Below are 18431 nucleotides of genomic sequence, written 5' to 3'. Positions count from 1 at the left end.
TCATTCTCTAAAGAAAGTAACTTACAAGAATATAAGCAATGACACACGCTAAGCTGTAGAGGTGGTATGTATTTCTAAGTTAGTCCTGCATTGAGCTGATGATTTTACAAGGTATAACAGCAGCTGAGTCTCTTTTAGTAGTTACACAGCTGTTAGTTAGGGAACAGATCTGGCTAGTAAAGGTAAACCAGACATGTGATGCTGAATTTTCTGAATCTGTTTAAAAATACTTAAATATGCTTAGTGAAAGTATTCATATGCTTAAATTTTTCTTCAGGGTAAGCACACAAGAATGCTATCATATAATTAATAGGGAGATGGAAAAATGTGGAGAAATCCTGGGCTAAGACTCTCCTTATCTAACACAGCCATAGAAATTGTCTGACATCTGGAACCTTTGCCTTTGTTAGTGTACTGACCTAATGTGGAAAATATTCAAAGGTCTTGATATTCACTCCCAGAAATATTATTGCTGTTCCATGAACTCCTATGTGGACTTTAAATTGCTGTTTCAACTTAGTCACATGGGATTGTCTGAGTGAAATTAGGGGGAGCTATTTCTCCCCTAATTCTTTCAAGTGAGATATGCAATCTGAATACAACTTTGTTTGCCCCAGTTCATTGCCCTTTGAGGGTACTATACCGTAAGATGCTTGCAGTTAGCATGGCAGCTGCCCTTCTTGCATAACATAGGGGAAGAGAGCTCTTTTAAAAAATGCTCAGAATGATTTTTCTGAGCGATTTGCGTGGATCTGAAAAATGGATGAAGTGGTTTCCACTGTGAAATTGCATTGTGTGCTACAAATATGGACACTCCTTGAAGTCTGGTAGACTAGGATATCAGACTAGCAAATCTGCAGTTCTAGAGACAAACACTACTGTCCTCTAATACTCTGGACTTAGGGAACAGCATGAATCAAGAGTGGATAAGATCTAAAGCCAAGGTAGAACAGTTCTATGCCTGAGAATTTAATTTACTGACTAGTGAATAAGTAATTAATTAAATAAATAATAATAAACATGTTTGAAAAGATATATTTTCATATTGTAAATAATATGAGCAATATTGAATACTGTTGCTCTTATAGAATAATTATTTAAAGAATAATATGTTTTTTGTCAGGGTGACCGTGGAGACCCCGGGCCTGCTGGTCTGCCAGGTTCTCAGGGTGCCCCTGGGACCCCTGGCCCTGTCGGGGCACCAGGAGATGCAGGACAAAGAGGAGAGCCAGTAAGAATGTCAACTTCATATTGACGGTTATATGACATTGATATACTGTTCTGTAACTATGTGTCTATGCATCCAATCCTAATTATGTTGGTAGCTGAGGACTCTAAGTAATGATAAACAGACAATTATGAATTAAAATATATATTTAGTTTTAAAATTAATTTGCATTTGAATATGGATTGATCCTGATATAGTTACTTTAATTATTTAAACAAGTTGTGATTTATAGGAACTTAATACATCTGAATAACATTAAGCAACCAATGTCATTTACTAGAAAATTAAGGTTAACTTTATTTGACCAAGCTAGTATTTGAAGTTCACTGTGATGTGTTACTAGAGTGAGGATATTCTTGCCTGATGTAGAAACATTTGACAGACACCAATGTGTACATTATATTTATATCTATGCTTATATTGAGATGCTATTCTTAGATTTATATTCATGTGTATATTTATGCTTGAAGATACTAAGTTTTATGAAAAATTTTCTAGGGTTCCCGAGGCCCTGTAGGACCACCTGGTCGAGCTGGAAAGCGTGGTTTACCTGTAAGCACTATGTTTTCTGAACAAATATTTTTTCTGTGTAAAATATATACCCAAAGGGAAAATACAGCTTATGATTCATAAATAGAAGGGGAGAAAGGCTCTTGGAAAATTACTGATCCCTAGGGGCCGGAGACTCTCTGAGGTGGTGGTAGCAATATCGTACAACAGTGCAGTATTGAATATTTCAAAAAGCTGAAAGACAAATTTGAAAGATTTTAGTACAGTGAAATAATGTGGGTGACAGTTCAAAGCTGCATCAAAAATCACAAGGGAGTTGGTCTTGAACCTGGAATGGGGAAAACAGAGGTCCTTGGAGAGCAACAGCAGCTTTCTCGCTTCAGATGAGCAGGAGCTAGGGGCCAGAGGGCTGGCTTCCCCAATCCTTTCCCAGTCAGTGGCTTTGAATTGGGTGGCTATTGGTTATCCTGAGATACAAATACACCTATTTAGCCCTACTTTATTGCTCAATGCAGTCTTGGTAGTCCTAACGCATCAGTTTATTTGTGTATGTAAATTTAGTATTCCTAGAGGAAGCATGGAAAGTAAAACTTATTTTAAATTTTAATTTTAGAGAAACTATTTAAAAATAAAATAAATACACCATAAAGAGTAAAACTGCAATAAATTCTAGTCTTAATTAATGTTCATGATTGACTATTTCTAGGGACCACAAGGACCTCGAGGTGATAAGGGTGACAATGGAGACAGAGGTGACAGAGGTCAGAAAGGCCACAGAGGCTTCACTGGCTTGCAGGGTCTTCCTGGCCCTCCTGTAAGTTATTTTTTAAATGCTGTCTTTTCCTGCATCTGAGAATATATTAATACATTGAAAGAAACATCTATGGAATAGATGGGTGTTTTATATATCATTTTAAATTTAAAATTATCTTGATGGATAATTATATAGTTACCTAATATAAATACCCATCTATAAGCTAAAACATTGTGGGGAAGAAATTATGCATAATGCTACATGCCCCTTTACCTACATAGCTGTCTTTGGTATCAGTCAGATGTTAAAGAAATCAATGGCTTTGTTTGTAGTGCTAATATTAGAAACAGCATACTTTTAAAGATACAATACAGCATAATAGAGATTTAGGTGTTTTAGCAACACTTTCATTATGCTTTCTCTGTAGGGTCCAAATGGTGAACAAGGAAGTGCTGGCATTCCTGGTCCTTTTGGCCCAAGAGTAAGTACCAGAAACTATTAAACTTCAGGTATACAATTTCTTGAGTACAATACTTCTGGTAATTAAAATTTATTCATTCATGTTCTCTGAGGTGGGCGGAAAATTTATGGGACAAATTTAGCAAGTAATGTAAAATAGAAATATCCTTAAATATGGCATATTTTGTGTTGTAAAATCTATTACCTAGGTTTTATATATGCTTCTGTACAATATCATATTTGTGGTTAAATTTCCACTAAACATAAATTCTTAGAGATGATTGGTACTGCTTATGAAGTAGAATCGAATTTTGAAGATAGACTTTTTTTTTTCTTTAATTGTGATAAATCCCTAGAAGCTTAGACAAAGATAATTTGGAAGCAAATCATAGTAGAGAACCAATACTTGAGGCTTTTAGAAATTCTAAATTCATATAAGTGCTGTTTCTTATAAATCATTGGTGTCCTAAGACTGTTCACACAGATATTTATGGAAATAAAAAAATAGAAATATTAATTAGCAAAAAAACTGCTATATTTAAGTACAGTGTAAATATACATAAAGTGAGAATAGTACTAAGGAAAGTGCTAGGGTTTGATGTGTCTCTGTGGTATACGTACTGGTTTCAACCATAGCACACATTCAACTTACGTCATTTCCTTCTAAATCAATTGAATTTTCAACCAAGTTTATTAACTGTTTGATGAAACAGTTGCTACCAATAAAAGTTGGTGATTAACCGGTTAACATTTTAAACTTATTTTGGTCCTTTACTCAGAATTAGTGATGGACAGTTCACACACAGTAAAATTGTAAACATAATAAAATGCTGAAAGGCTACTTATTAGTTATTAAGACTAGAATCTGAGCAATCAGGGCAATTACTCCATCTCTATAATGGTTCTTTTATTAGAAAGACATTGTGCAGTAGTAGTTCTAAAATACATTTCTGTATTCTGACAGGGTCCTCCAGGACCAGTAGGTCCTTCAGGAAAAGAAGGAAACCCTGGGCTACTTGGACCAATTGGACCTCCTGGTGTACGGGGTAGTGTAGGAGAAGCAGGACCAGAGGTAAGGTCAAAAGAGTTTGCATGGAAGATACTGTTGCCGAAATTTAGTCTATCCAATAGTATACGTGGAACCTTACCAAAAATTGTTCCAAGAGACTCTTAAATAAACCTAGAAGTCACAGCAAGGTTAATTACTTAAGTAATTATTTCATGTCTTTTAATGCTTGGTATTTGGAGCATATAAAATGAGAATTCATCAATTACAATGGGACATAAAATATATTTGAAAAACTGTATCATAGTAATAAGACAGAGAAGGGAAAATGAAGCTACCCAGGAGAAAAGCTTTGCAGAGTTGAAATTAATTTGATATTCAACAAACTGTAATAACATAAGTTACAATGTTTACTCTCATTCCTAGGGTAAATATTAAGAAAATTAAAAAAAAAGAGAGAGCTCGAGATACCAAGTCTTTGAATTGTATTATATCAAGGTTAAATATCAAGCTATGATTGCATTCTTATCAAAGTTAGATAAAATTGCACTGTCTGAAATTATAATTGTCTCAGTTTGCTTTCATGTTGCTGTTAAAAACTCTGACAAAATCAAGTTAAGAAAGGGTTTCTTTCCATCATAGGTCATGATAGTGACCTATGGGGGGAATGCCAAGGCAGCAGGCGTTTGAAACAAAATAAAGTTATATGAATTTGAAAATTGTCTTCCCTGAAAATGACATTTAAGATTTCAACTTTCAGGTTTCAATTTTAAATCTAATGGTATTTAGTATAAGATAATCTCAAACACTAAACCACTTTAGTTAGTCTCTGTCTTCAGACATTCAGCATCTCTCTATGCATGTACCTACTCTGTACATTTAAGCGTGTCTGATTGTGCTTTGATCTTATTTATCTGACCTCACTGTCTTAGTCTTTATTCTCCCAATGGCAGTGCCATTGATTCAAATATTTATTATTTATTATGTGGCTATATAAGCTCATTCTTCTTCTAGTCAAGAAAGTTTCACAGTTTTAGCACTTCTATTTGAGTTGTGTGACACTTGATTTACTTTCTTATGGCTCAGTGGTCTTACAGAGATGGGACTCTTCCTCTCATATTAGTGTAGGGTGTGTGAAATGATGATGATCTCCTAGGAAGTCAATTAACTATCTCTTCATATATCTATCATGTGTCTCTCTCCCTATCTTCAGTCTTTCGAGAACCAGAAAGCACTGGCACAGGGGTTAAAATATCTTCCCTGAAGCCTCATTAAGCGGCAGAGCAAGAAATAACACATCAGCCTCTGACACCAAGGGTTGTACTCTTTACCCGAGGTGTATCTCTTTAGTAGTTACTTGGCTCTTTCAAGACTCTTAAGATCTTCCTCTGAAAATGCAGAAGAATTAATGGAGAACACTCAGCTTGTAATATTTGTCATTGGGGGGGGGTTATCTAAGTGGTCACATTCTCTCAGATCACCCCTGAAAACAGAACAGGAGACACTTTTAAGGCTATAAAAAGGATAATGGAAACCTTTTTTATACATGCAAAAAAAGCTTCCTGTGTTTTTTTCCTTGATTTGAACAAACCAAAACGTTCTCTAATGAGGGTCTTGGAGTTATTACCCTGTATTTACATGCAGACATATAGAACCAGCTCTCAGAGGCTGCCATTCTTTTTCTGCCTCTGCCCACAGCTCTGTTAAAGAATTCCAGTTATATTTTGCTCAAAACTGTTTTGAAAAGAATGTAACTCTGAAAGTTCTTCGCATGAAATACATCATATCTTCAAAGACGACATCAAAGTGAAAAGTTTGGCTTTAAACTTTGTTTATCTCAGAGCCTGACTGGTGGATACTTTCCTTGAAAAGCAGTTCCAAATCACTCCTCATTTTGCAATGTTATCTCTTGACAGGCTAGCCCTGCCTGTCTAAGAAGCATGAATCACACTTCTTCAGTATTGACTTATTACTGTGCCAAGTTGTAACTGTTCCTACCTAGCATAGTAGCAATTTAGTGAAAGAAAACAAAATGCTATTAAATGTCTTCCCAACTTCTCCTTAATTAGGGCCCTCCTGGTGAACCCGGCCCTCCTGGCCCTCCAGGTCCCCCTGGCCATCTTACGGCTGCTCTTGGTGATATCATGGGACACTATGATGAGAACATGCCAGATCCACTTCCAGAATTTACAGAAGATCAGGCAGCTCCAGATGACACAAACAAAACTGATCCTGGAGTCCATGCTACTCTGAAGTCTCTCAGTAGTCAAATTGAAACCATGCGTAGTCCTGATGGTTCCAAGAAGCACCCAGCCCGCACTTGTGATGATTTAAAGCTTTGCCATCCCACAAAGCAGAGTGGTGAGTAGACAGGGGTCCATTTGAGTAAAACATGCTGTTTGCATTGAATTATTCTCAACTGCTTCCCAAAACGTATTCTTAACTTTATAATTCATGATAGACACAAAGGTATATTTTTGAGCATGCTCTAGAACTTAGAATTTTGTGGTTGAGACAATTATATGAAAAGATGATAGATAACATATATAAATAAATAATAAAGGTGATATATGAAAATTGAGGACATGATATATATGTATATACATATATATGAGCAAGTAATATTGTTCATGCATAATTAAAGATACATTCTTACCTATATCATCATTCACAGTTTTAATTAGGTAAATCATTGAGGGGTCTTAAAAAACATGTTTTCCTAATTGACTTGCATATGGAATCAATTTATTGCACTTTAATGATCTGCAAATCAATCTTTTGCCATCCTGCCAGCTTTTATGGCAGTTGGAATGAAATAGTGTTTCTACCTTAGTTGTATGACAGTGTTCTTAGTTTGCCTCCTTCAATAATTTTATATGAGTTAATTAGTCCCAGAGAAGAGGGATCTAAGATCATTTGAAGGAGTTGGGAAATATCAGGGTTTCAGTTAACTTCGAACTTTGACATCGACAGAGACAAAAGTGTTCTATGTAAGGAATATACACTTTTTGTGCTATTTAATTTGTGTCTTGCCATTTCCCTTCCATTTTATATAAAATTTTATTTTTGCACTTTATGTGTAATAGTACATGTATGTATATAAACCTATATAAACAAATGTAAATGAATTTGTCTATGTAATTATAGATCAAGCATAAAAAGCACTATCTTGGTTTAAAAATCACTTGGATGTTTTGAGTCTTTAGTTCATGGTTTGGAAAAGTGCTTTTGAACAGCAGTTAGCATGAGGAAGTCCCACAGTGCTCAATAGTTACCTTTCCCCCTATGTATATATGTGAGTGTCTACATGCATGTTTACTTGTATGTCACATGTGTGGAGCTGCATGTGAACATATGTGGAGAAGGCTAACACGAGGTATCTTAATTACTATACATCTTATATTAGTATATAAGTTGGGTTTTTAGCTGAGCCCACAGCTCCCCTCTTTAGTTAGTCTAGCTCGTCAGCTCACTCTAGGGATCTCCTGCTTCCGTCTTTCCACCTGCTGGGATTGCACGTGGGCCATGATAACCCTCTAGGCTTTGTGTAGATTTTGGGAATTGAAGCTCAAGTCCTCATGTTCACATGCAAACACTTCACTTGCTGAGCCTTCTTCCCAGTCCCTAAGTAATTATATTTTAAATAAAGGACCACATCTCTGCTGATTAATGTAGAGAATCACAATCATGTTTGAGATAATCTTCACCTAGCACATATTTCTATCTTGGAAAATAGGTGAATATTGGATTGATCCTAACCAGGGGTCAGCTGAAGACGCAATCAAAGTTTACTGCAACCTGGAGACAGGAGAGACATGCATTTCAGCAAACCCTGCCAGTATTCCACGGAAAACGTGGTGGGCCAGCAAATCCCCTGACAATAAGCCCGTGTGGTATGGTCTCGACATGAATAGAGGATCTCAGGTGATTTAAAATATTTACCCAGATTATATTTTTACTTTTGATTACTTATTATATTTTCATATTTACTAAAATGATGCTATTATTGTTTGACTGGATTTGATATATTCTGTTTACTTTTTAAGTGATATGTTCTCATTAGATATTATTGCAAACATTACCTAAACATGTTTTGCCATGAGGTAACTTATACAAACTTATAATTAATTTTACTTTTTTAGGAGAATTAAATAAATACTTTTTAATATTAGTTCCCTTAATACATGTTGCTGACTATGGACGACAGTGGAAGGGGACTTGTCTCAACTCCAGTAGAGCTAGGGCGCAATTAGAATTCATAAAATTACTAAACCTTTTAAAACCTTTTTGCTACTTTAACCTAACGGTGATAAAGCTGACCTCCCCATCACTACTAATGTTAGTTCTTAGTGTAGTGTCTGAAAAGTTAAATATACATATTAGATACATTTTTAAAATACTATAATTTCTTAAAACCTGTGAAGTATTTGAATCATTATTTTAATTAGGTGAAATATGTGATAACTTTTCTGAGTTCCTGTATACTTAATATTTCTATTAAGGTCTAGCTAGTTCAGAGTTTCTTTAGATCTTGGTTGTCCTATTACAATATCAATATTTCGCCTCAGCTTACCCCTCTGCCTCCAACCTTGCCCCAGTTAACATACTGTGGAAGTGTTATAATTTTGTATATGATAAGTTACAATCTACTATAATTTGATAAAAGTTTAATTTAACATATGTGAATAGCTGAATTTAAGTATAAATGGCTGAAATGTAGTATAACCAAAATAATATGTCAGACTCCAAAATGAGACCATTGAAAAGAGAACTCAAAGCTGAAGACGAATAGGAAAGAGTTAGTTGGAAATGAGTTTTGATAACTTGTCTTATAGAAAATAGTATTTCTGATATATTTGTAATTATTCAGTAAAATAGATTTATACCTATACTTAATTCATATTTTTATTCTAATTAGTGATAAAGTTGAGTCGTATTTATTAAATACAATTAAAATATAATTAAAGCAGATTTTAAAATATTTAACTTTTCTCTGGGAAATTAAAATCATTTGGCTTTTCACCTCTTCTCTGAGGTCATAAAGACATGGATTCTTGTGACTGTAGATAGATATTTGAAAATATTTTTATATATATAAAATAACTTATTTTATGTACATCAAGAAATAATCTTCAAAAGTGATTTATCTATAGTCTGTTAATCATCTATCAGTTTATCTGGCATCAACCTGGCATCTCTTTGGGTAGCATTATGAACCCCTTTAGTATGTCATATTACATAGATTTCTTTCATTTCTCTAGTTCACATATGGAGATTACAAGTCCCCTAACACAGCTATTACTCAGATGACCTTTCTGCGCCTTTTATCAAAAGAAGCCTCCCAGAACCTTACTTATATATGTAAGAACACTGTTGGTTATATGGATGATCAAGCTAAAAACCTCAAGAAAGCTGTGGTTCTTAAAGGGTCAAATGACTTAGAAATAAAAGGAGAAGGAAACATCAGATTCAGATACACTGTACTTCAAGATACCTGTTCAGTAAGTGCCTTTTAGACTATGCTTTCTATTGCTTCCTCTCTTTTTTTTCAGCAAGGCAGGATTCCGACCCACTTTTAATCATAAGCTTTAGAAGTCCACAATAGAGACTCACTGATTTGCATTTCTCCTTTCTGCCACACATGGTAGTTCATAATTACCAGAGCTGTATATACCACTGCTTTTTTTTTTGTTTTGTTTTGTTTTTATTTTTTAACTTCTTTTTTTTTTCATCTTTATTAACTTGGGTATTTCTTATTTACATTTTGATTGTTATTCCCTTTCCCGGTTTCCAGGCCAAAATCCCCCCATCCCCTCCACCTCCCCTCTCTATGGGTGTTCCCCTCCCCATCCTCTCCCCATTACCACCCTCCCCCCAACAATCGTTCACCGGGGGTTCAGTCTTGGCAGGACCAAGGGCTTCCCCTTCCACTGGTGCTCTTACTAGGCTATTCATTGCTACCTATGAGTTGGAAAGGTTACTTGTGCACATACATTGGGCGGGGTGTTCCTGAATAAACTTGGATGGATATATTTATGCACACACACACACACACACACACACACACACACACACACACACACACACACACACACACACACACACATAATCCTTTGTCCTTTTGAATTCCAGAAGCGAAATGGAAATGTAGGCAAGACTGTCTTTGAATACAGAACACAGAACGTGGCCCGCTTGCCCATCATAGATATCGGTCCTGTGGATATTGGCAATGCAGACCAGGAATTTGGCTTTGAAATTGGGCCAGTTTGTTTCATGTAACAGAAGTCCAGAAGTATCGACACTACCATCAATGACCAACACAAGAACTGTGACTGTTTGAAGTTCATCCTGAGACTCTTGAAGTAATGGCTGGTCCTGCATCAGCTTTGTACATATGATCTGAAGTGCCTGACCACCTTATCCTTCAGAATATTTATTTTACTTACAATTCTCAAGTTTAATTGACTTAATTTTTTTCAATATGGCAGTTTAGATTAAAACAACGACAATGACCACCTTTACAAAAAGTAAACTGATTAAAAAATACATATGTTTTCATCAATTTATTTCACTGTAATGAATACGTTGCTTAGTATTTATGAGGAAATTCTTCTTAGCAGGTAGCTTACATGATGGCACATGTTGAGTGTGCTTGGCTGCAGTATGAAAAGTAGAGAGTTATGCCCTTTGTATCCTCTTATCGCCAAATCATCAGTGACAAATGAACACCTCTATACGCGTCTTAATATTATACTACCATTATAGAAAAAATTTAAGTTTAATATATCACTTTTCCACTGTCTTAAATGATATATTTAAATAACATAGTCATTGATTTTAGGAGTAAAAAGAATCCATGAAATTGCTTCAGCTTTACAATTTATTTTGTAAAGACTGGTAGACTTTGAGTTTTTTCCTCGTTCAAATTTAAGAGTAACATTTTCCTTTTTGTTGTAATCTTTCAATACAGATAAAGGTTATATTATCTGTGGTTTCTTATGTAAGAAGATATTGGGTAAAAACCCCAGTTGCCCACACAATTTCTAATACACATACACAGTAATGAATGTTGAGACTCTTCCACAGGCACGGTCTCATTTCCTGAAGCTATCACAAAGAAAAGATCGAGAAGCCCAGAGTTTTGATGATCACTCAAATAAAATTAGAACATTCATAAGAAAATATGACCCAACAGTTTTTAGCATGAGCTACCTCATCTCTACAAGCTGGGATGGATTTCCTGTTTTTGTTTATTCTTTTAGGTGTTGAAAGGTACTATGCTTCTGTTGATATTCCAAGACTGGAGATAGGCAGGGCTAAAATTATTACTTTTAATGATGGTGCTATAATTCTTTCTATAACATTCTTTAGAAATAAAGAATCTATGCCATTTGTGAACACAGAACTGTTAAACATCCTATTTCTGAGAGACAGATCATGATTTCAGGGTCTTTAACTGTTCCTCTCATATTGTATTTAGAATATTGTTTAATACTTGCATGTGTCTTAACCCAGAACACATAGGTTCCCTTGTATATCAAGACTTTTTTTTTCTTAATTGCAGTTGTTTGCTCTACTGGTGTTTCTTACTGAGAAATAAATAACCCAGGCCATCCCAAAGGACAAGCCACACACACACAACTTTGGTCATGTATCTCTGCAAAGCATCGAATTAAATGCACGCTTCTGTCATGTCAGTCACTCTCAGTTTCTTGAATTCTTTGAACATATTAGATCCTTTTAGATTCTAATAGTGAAAACTAAGATCTCCTTGTAGTTTTTGTTCACAATTTAGTAGAAGATGCAACAAATATCTACCATTGTGTCTGCACTGGCTTAGAAAAGAAACTTACCTGTGACATTTCCTGCCAAAGCATGATGACATCAATGAAGACAGTCTATGCCTTAGAAAACTCAGGCTAGTGATTGGTAAAGAGTAAAGGAAATGGAAATATCCATGGTTGAATAGACTAATAAGAAACCATGCCTCAGTGTGTATCAAGTTTAAAATTAGGCCGAACAATATCAGAATTCTATTTTCAATGTCTGTTTCACTGCTTCATTATTTTTTTCTAATTTGAGCTACTTACCTTGAATTTGACTCTATAACTATGGATATTTGTACATTTTCTTGGATTTTCTTTATGTCCAACTTGTATAGGTTGTACAGATTTATAAAGGTAGTCCAGAAACCAGTCTATTTCCATTAAATGAAAATACTAATAGTTTCTATTCACAGGAATACTAGCTCTGACCTAAAGGTCAAGGATGCTTCTAAGACCCCTGAAATTAAAGCAAAGCTTTACCCTTTGTTCCAGCTACACTGCTCTCTCTATACTGATATATTTCTTTACCTGTATGACCTAGAGGTAGCTCAGATGCTAGATGATCAAAAGCAAATTAATCTACATCTGGGAGGACAATGATATCAATTTATTAAAAATAGTAAGAAATACTCTCATAAATTAGCTTAAATGCAGGAAAAAGAAACAAAGATGGCAAAGAAAACAAGCACAATGCTGAGACACGATGAGTTCATTATGAAATCTGATAAATCCTGGCTGTGTTTATTGCGATTTGTTCTAATTTTCAAAATATTTAATTTTATAAATTACAAACAACAACCTCTCCCTACAGATGACATTATAGGCCTGTTTTAGTTAGGGTTTTGATTGGTGTGATACAACACTATGACAAAAATCAGCTTGGGGAGGAAGGGGTTTAATTTGCTTACATTTCCTCATTATATTACATTATCAAAAGAAGTTGGGGCAGAACTGAACTAGGGCCGGAACCTGGAGGCAGGAGCTGATTCAGAGGTCATGGAGGAGCTGGCTTGTTTCTCATGGCTTTCTCTGCCTGCCCAACTATAGCCCAGTCAGCAAGACTGGGTTCTCTCACTTAAATCATTAACAAACTAAGAAAACGTCTTAGAGATTTGTCTACAACCTATCCTATGGAGGCATTGTCTCAATTAAGACTTTTCTTTGCAAGTGACTCTAGCGTGAATCAAGTTGAGAAAATACTACTTAGCCTGTAGACAGCTGTGACATGCCGCACCTCAAAGTTGGCGCTGGTTTCCGCCTTCCACCCTCCCAACGGTGAGCGCTCCTTGCAGTAAACAAGTCCTTATTTGGCTGTGTCTGCCTGGCCCGCTAGCTTCCGCATAGTGACAGCCTATCTACATGACCCACGTGGCTTGCTAGGACTGGCCAGTGCTAGCTATTTAAGTGTGGTGCAGGGCGTTCCCCAAGAAAGGGAGAGAGTCAGAAGAGAGAAAGGGAGAGAGTCAGAAGAGAGAGAGTCAGAAGGGAGAGAGTCAGAAGAGAGAGAGTCAGAAGGGAGAGAGTCAGAAGAGAGAGAGAGAGAGGGAGAGAGAGAGTGAGAGAGAGAGAGAGAGAGAGAGAGAGAGAGAGAGAGAGAGAGAGAGAGAGCAGAAGAGAGAGTCAGAAGTTTGTATCAAGGTTCCTGAGTAAAACTGCTTGAAGAAGATCTCCTGTGGTCTTGTCTTTCTTGCTGGTCGAGGTTGGGCGTGGCATTAGCCCAGGTCCAATAAGAAAATAAAGCAAACAAACAAAACACACAAACCAAAAACACAGAAGCAATGTTTGGAACTATCACACTTACGAAATACTATCTTACCATAGCTCAAAAGACTTTATTTTCTTTTTGAAATTATAAATGCTTCAAGAGTCATAAAAAACATTAAAAGTTTATTTTGGAGAAAAAAGACTTACAGTGGCATTATGGGTCCCAACCCACAATCTGTAGAACATGGGACATGCCAGTCACGTGATTTTCTTTTAAAAATCAAAATGGCTATGCCAATCAAAAGAAACTTCCCACTTAGTTAACTCGAGCTGGGGCCAACATCTTGGATCTGACACCAAGTGATTTATTTTAGCCATATTTTCTCTTTTATTGGATATTTTTTTACTTACATTTCAAATGTTAGTCCCTCCTGGTTTCTCCTCCAGAAACCCACAATCCGATCTCCCATTCCCCTGCTTCCATAAGGTGCTTCCCTGTCCATCCATCCACACCTTTCCACCAACCCACCTCCACCCAAAGAAATGTTCAACATCTTAGTCATCAGTGAAATGCAAATCAAAAAAAAAATGGGATTCCACCTCACGCCAGTCAGAATGCCTAAGATCAAAAACACAGGTGACAGCAGGTACTAGTGTGGATGTGGAGAATAGGGAACACTCCTCCATTGTTGGTGGGATTGCAAGCTGGTACAACGATTCTGGAAATCAGTCTGGAGGTTCCTCAGAAAATTGGACATAGTACTACCTGAGGAACCAGTTTTATCAGTCCTGGGTATATACCGAAAATACGCTTCAACATATAACAAGGACACATGCTCCACTATGTTCATGGCACCCTTATTTATAATAGTCAGAAGCTGGAAAGAACCCAGATGACCCTCAGCAGAGGGATAAATAAAGAAATTTACACAATGGAATACTACTCACCTATTAAAAACAATGACTTTATGAAGTTCATAGGCAAATGGATGGAACTAGAAAATATCATCCTGAGTGAGGTAACAATCTCTCTCTCTCTCTCTCTCTCTCTCTCTCTCTCTCTCTTTCTCTCTCTCTCTCTCTCTCTCACACACACACACACACACACACACATTGTATGAACTCACTGTTAAGTGGATATTATCCCAAAAGCTCTGAATACCCAAGATACAATCCACAGACCACATGAAGCTCAAGAAGGATGACCAAAATGTGGATGGTTCAGTCCTTCTTAGAAGGGGAAACAAAATATTCATAGGAGGAGATACAGAGACAAAGTTTGGACCAGACACTGAAGGAATGGCCATTCAGAGTTTGCCCACCTGCGGATCCAACTCATATGCATACAGCCACCAAACCCAGACAATATTTCTGATGCCAAGAAGTACATGCTGTCAGGAACCTGATATAGCTGTCTCCTGAGAGGCTTTGCCAGAATATGACATATACAGAGGTGAAGTCTTGTAGCCAATCATTGAACTGAAAATGGGGTCCACATTGGAGGAGTTAGAGAAAGGATTAAAGGAGCTGAAGTGGTCTGCAACTCCATAAGAACAACAATACTAACCAACCATAGTACCTATGGACTAAATCACCATCCAAAATGTACACATGGGCAGATTCATGCCTCTAGCTGCATATGTAGCAGAGGATGGCCTTGTTGGGCACTTGGTTGTTAAGAATTACACCAAGATATTTTATATTGTTTGTTGATATTGTGAAGGGTTTTGTTTTCCTAATTTCTTTCATAGCCTATTTATCCTTTGTGTACAGGAAGGCTACTGATTTATTTGAATTAATTTTATATCTAGCCACTTTGCTGAAGTTGTTTTATCATCTGTAGAAGTTCTCTGGTAGATATTTTTCGGGGCTTTCTTATGTATACTATCATATCATCCACAAATAGTGATACCTTGACTTCTTGTTTTTCAGTCTGTATCCTCTTGATCTACTTTTGTTGTCTTATTGCTCTAGCTAGAACTTTGAGGACTATGTTGAATTATATGGAGAGAATGGGCATCCTTGTCTTGTCCCAGATTTTAGTGAGATTGCTTCAAGTATCTCTCTGTTTAATTTGATATTAGCTGATAGTTTGTTCTATATTGTGTTTATTATGTTTCGGTAAAGGCCTCCTGATCTCTCCAATACTTTTAACATGAAATGTTGTTTTATTTTGTCAAATGCTTTTTCATGTGATTTTTTGAGGTTTTTTTCATAGAAAGGATTACATTAATGGATTTTTGTATAATGAACCGTTCCTGCATCCCTGGAATGAAACCTTCTTGATTGTAGTCAATGATCGGTTGAATGTGTTCTTGAATTCGGTTTGCCAGAATTTTATTGAGTATTTTTGAATTGATATTCATTGGCAGTATTTGTCTGAAGTTCTTTTCCTTTGTTTTTTTGGATCTCTGTGTGGTTTAGGTATCAGAGTAACTGTGGCTTCATTGAATGAATTAGGTAGTATTCTTTCTGTTTCTATTGTACGGAATAGTTTGAGGAGTGTTGGTATTAGGTCTGCTTTGATGGTCTGGTAGAATTTAGTTGGTTGGGAGGTTTTTAATGAATTCTTCTGTCACCCTAAAGTTTATGGGACTATTTAGATAGTTTACCTGCTCTTGATTTAACTTCAGTATGTTGTATCTGTCTAAAATATCATCCATTTCATCTAGTTTTTCTAGTTCTGTTGAGTTAAGGCTTTTATAGTAAGATCCGATCATTTTTTGAAATTTCCTCAGATTCTATTGTTATGTCTGTCTCCTTTTCATTTTTGATTTTGTCAATTTGGATACTATCTCTGTGCCCTTTAGTTAGTTTGGCTAAGGGTTTATATATCTTATTGATTTTCTCAAAAAAAAAAAAAAAACCCCAACACCTAGTTTTGTTCATTGTTTGTATAGTTTACTTTGTTTCTACTTGGTTGATTTCAGTCCTGAGTTTGATTATTTCCTGCTTGCTACTCTTCTTGTGTGTCTTTGCTTCCTTTTTTCTAGGACTTTCAGGTGTGCTGGTAAGTTGTTAGTGCAGGAACTCTCCAGTTTCCCTATGGGGGCTTTAGTGCTATGAATTTTCTCATAGCACTGCTTTCGTTTGGGTCCCATAAGTTTGGGCATGCTGTGTGTTCCTTTTCACTGGATTCTAGAAAGTTTTGAATTTCTTTATTTTCTCCTTGAGCAAGTTATTATTGAGTAGAGAGTTGTTCAACTTCCAATGGTATGATTTTCTGATTTTATTTTTGTTGTTGTTATTATTGAAATCTAGCCTTTGTTCCTGGTGATCTGATAGGACTCATGGAATTATTTCAACCTCCTTTATTTGTTGAGGCTTCTGTTGTGACCAACTATATCATCAGTTTTGGAGAAGGTACCATGGGGTGCTGAGAAGAAGATATATTCTTCTGTTTTAACATAATGTTCCATATATACCTGTTAAATCCATTTGGTTTATAACTTCTATTAGTTTCACCATGTCTCTGTTATTTTCTGTTTCAATGTTCATTGTTGAGAGTGTAGTTTTCGAATCTCCCACTATGATTGTGTGAGATTCAATGTGTTTTTAGTAAACTTTAGTAAAGTTTCTTATATGAATGTGGTGCCCTTGTATTTGGGCATTGGTGTTCTGAATTGAGATTTCATATTGGTGAATGTTTCCTTTGATGAATATGAAGTGTCCTTCCCCATCTTATTTGATAACTTTTGGTTGAAGGTCTATTTTATTGGATGTTAGATTAGCAACTCTTGCTTGCTTCTTGGAACCATTTGCTTGGAAATCTTTTTTCTAGCCTTTTACTCTGAAGAAGTGTCAGTCTTTGTCCTTGAGGTATATTTCTTGAATGCAGAAAAATGCTGGATCCTGCTTGTGTCTGTTAGCTTCTGTCTTTTTATTGGGCAGTTGAATGATGTTGAGAGATATTAAAGACATACAATTGTTACTTTTTGTTATGTTTGTCTTTGGATGTGGAATTGTGTGTGTGTGTGTGTGTGTGTGTGTGTGTGTGTTCTTTTGGATTTGTTGTAAGATGATTAATTTCTTGTTTTTTCTTTGGTGTAGATAGTCTCCTTGTGTTGGAGTTGTCCATTTTGAGTTCCTCTATAGGGATGGATTAGTAGATACATATTGTTTAAACTTTTATTTCTCATGGAATATTTTGGTTTCTCCATCTATGATGATATTTTTCTGGGAATAGTATCCTGGGATGGTATTTGTGTTCTCTTATAGTCTGCATGGCAACTGTCCAGTATCTTCTGGCTTAGAGTCTCTGTTGAGAAGCTTGGTATGATTCTGATAGGTCTTTTTGTAGATGTTACTTGGCCTTTTTCCCTTACAGGATTTGATATTCCTTTTTGGTTCTGTGCACTTTGTGTTTTGATTATTATGTGACAGGAGGATTTTCTTTTGTGGTCATATCCATTTAGTGTTCTGTATGGCCATCTCTTAGTTTAGAAAAGTTTGCTTCTGTGATTCTGCTAAGGATGTTTTAGGCCCATTGACATGGGGATCTTCACTCTTTTATTCCCATTATTCTTTAGTCTTTTCATTGGGTCCTGGATTTCCTGGATACTGTGGGTTAGGAGTTTTTTATGCTTTGTATTTCCTTTGACCATCATGCCAATATCTTTTATGGTATCTTCTATGACCGAGATTCTCCATTCTATTTCTTGTATTCTCTTGGTGATGCTTGCATCTGTAACTCCTAACCTCTATCCTAGGTTTTCCATTTTCAGGGTTGCCTATATTTGTGTTTTCTTTATTGTTTCTACTTCCCTTTTTAGGTCATGGACCGCATTGTTTAATTCTGTTACTTGTTTGATTGTGTTTTCCTCTGATTCTTTTAGAGACTTATTTATTTCCTCTTTAATTGTTTCTATCTGTTTAAGTATGTTATACTGTATTTATTTAAGTTAGTTATTTAAAGGTCTCTATGATCTTCAAGAGATGTGATTT

General features: G+C 36.0%; 1 protein-coding gene across 1 annotated transcript in view; it reads left to right on the top strand.

Moving 5' to 3' along the window:
* Col5a2 (collagen type V alpha 2 chain) overlaps window positions 1-11654 on the top strand; it is a 136258-nt gene extending 124604 nt beyond the window's left edge. Inside the window, exons 46-54 of the mRNA XM_032901061.1 lie at window positions 1124-1231; window positions 1727-1780; window positions 2445-2552; window positions 2920-2973; window positions 3916-4023; window positions 6027-6318; window positions 7694-7881; window positions 9219-9458; window positions 10090-11654. Coding sequence (XP_032756952.1) covers window positions 1124-1231; window positions 1727-1780; window positions 2445-2552; window positions 2920-2973; window positions 3916-4023; window positions 6027-6318; window positions 7694-7881; window positions 9219-9458; window positions 10090-10236 — 1299 coding nt within the window. The 3' untranslated portion in view covers window positions 10237-11654. The remainder of the gene's footprint in view (window positions 1-1123; window positions 1232-1726; window positions 1781-2444; window positions 2553-2919; window positions 2974-3915; window positions 4024-6026; window positions 6319-7693; window positions 7882-9218; window positions 9459-10089) is intronic.
* The last annotated feature ends 6777 nt before the right edge of the window (window positions 11655-18431 follow it).

This window comes from Rattus rattus, chromosome 4, assembly GCF_011064425.1.
Source record: "Rattus rattus isolate New Zealand chromosome 4, Rrattus_CSIRO_v1, whole genome shotgun sequence".
In the NCBI taxonomy this organism is placed as follows: Eukaryota; Metazoa; Chordata; class Mammalia; order Rodentia; family Muridae; genus Rattus; species Rattus rattus.
This window is presented reverse-complemented; position numbering and strand designations above follow the sequence as displayed.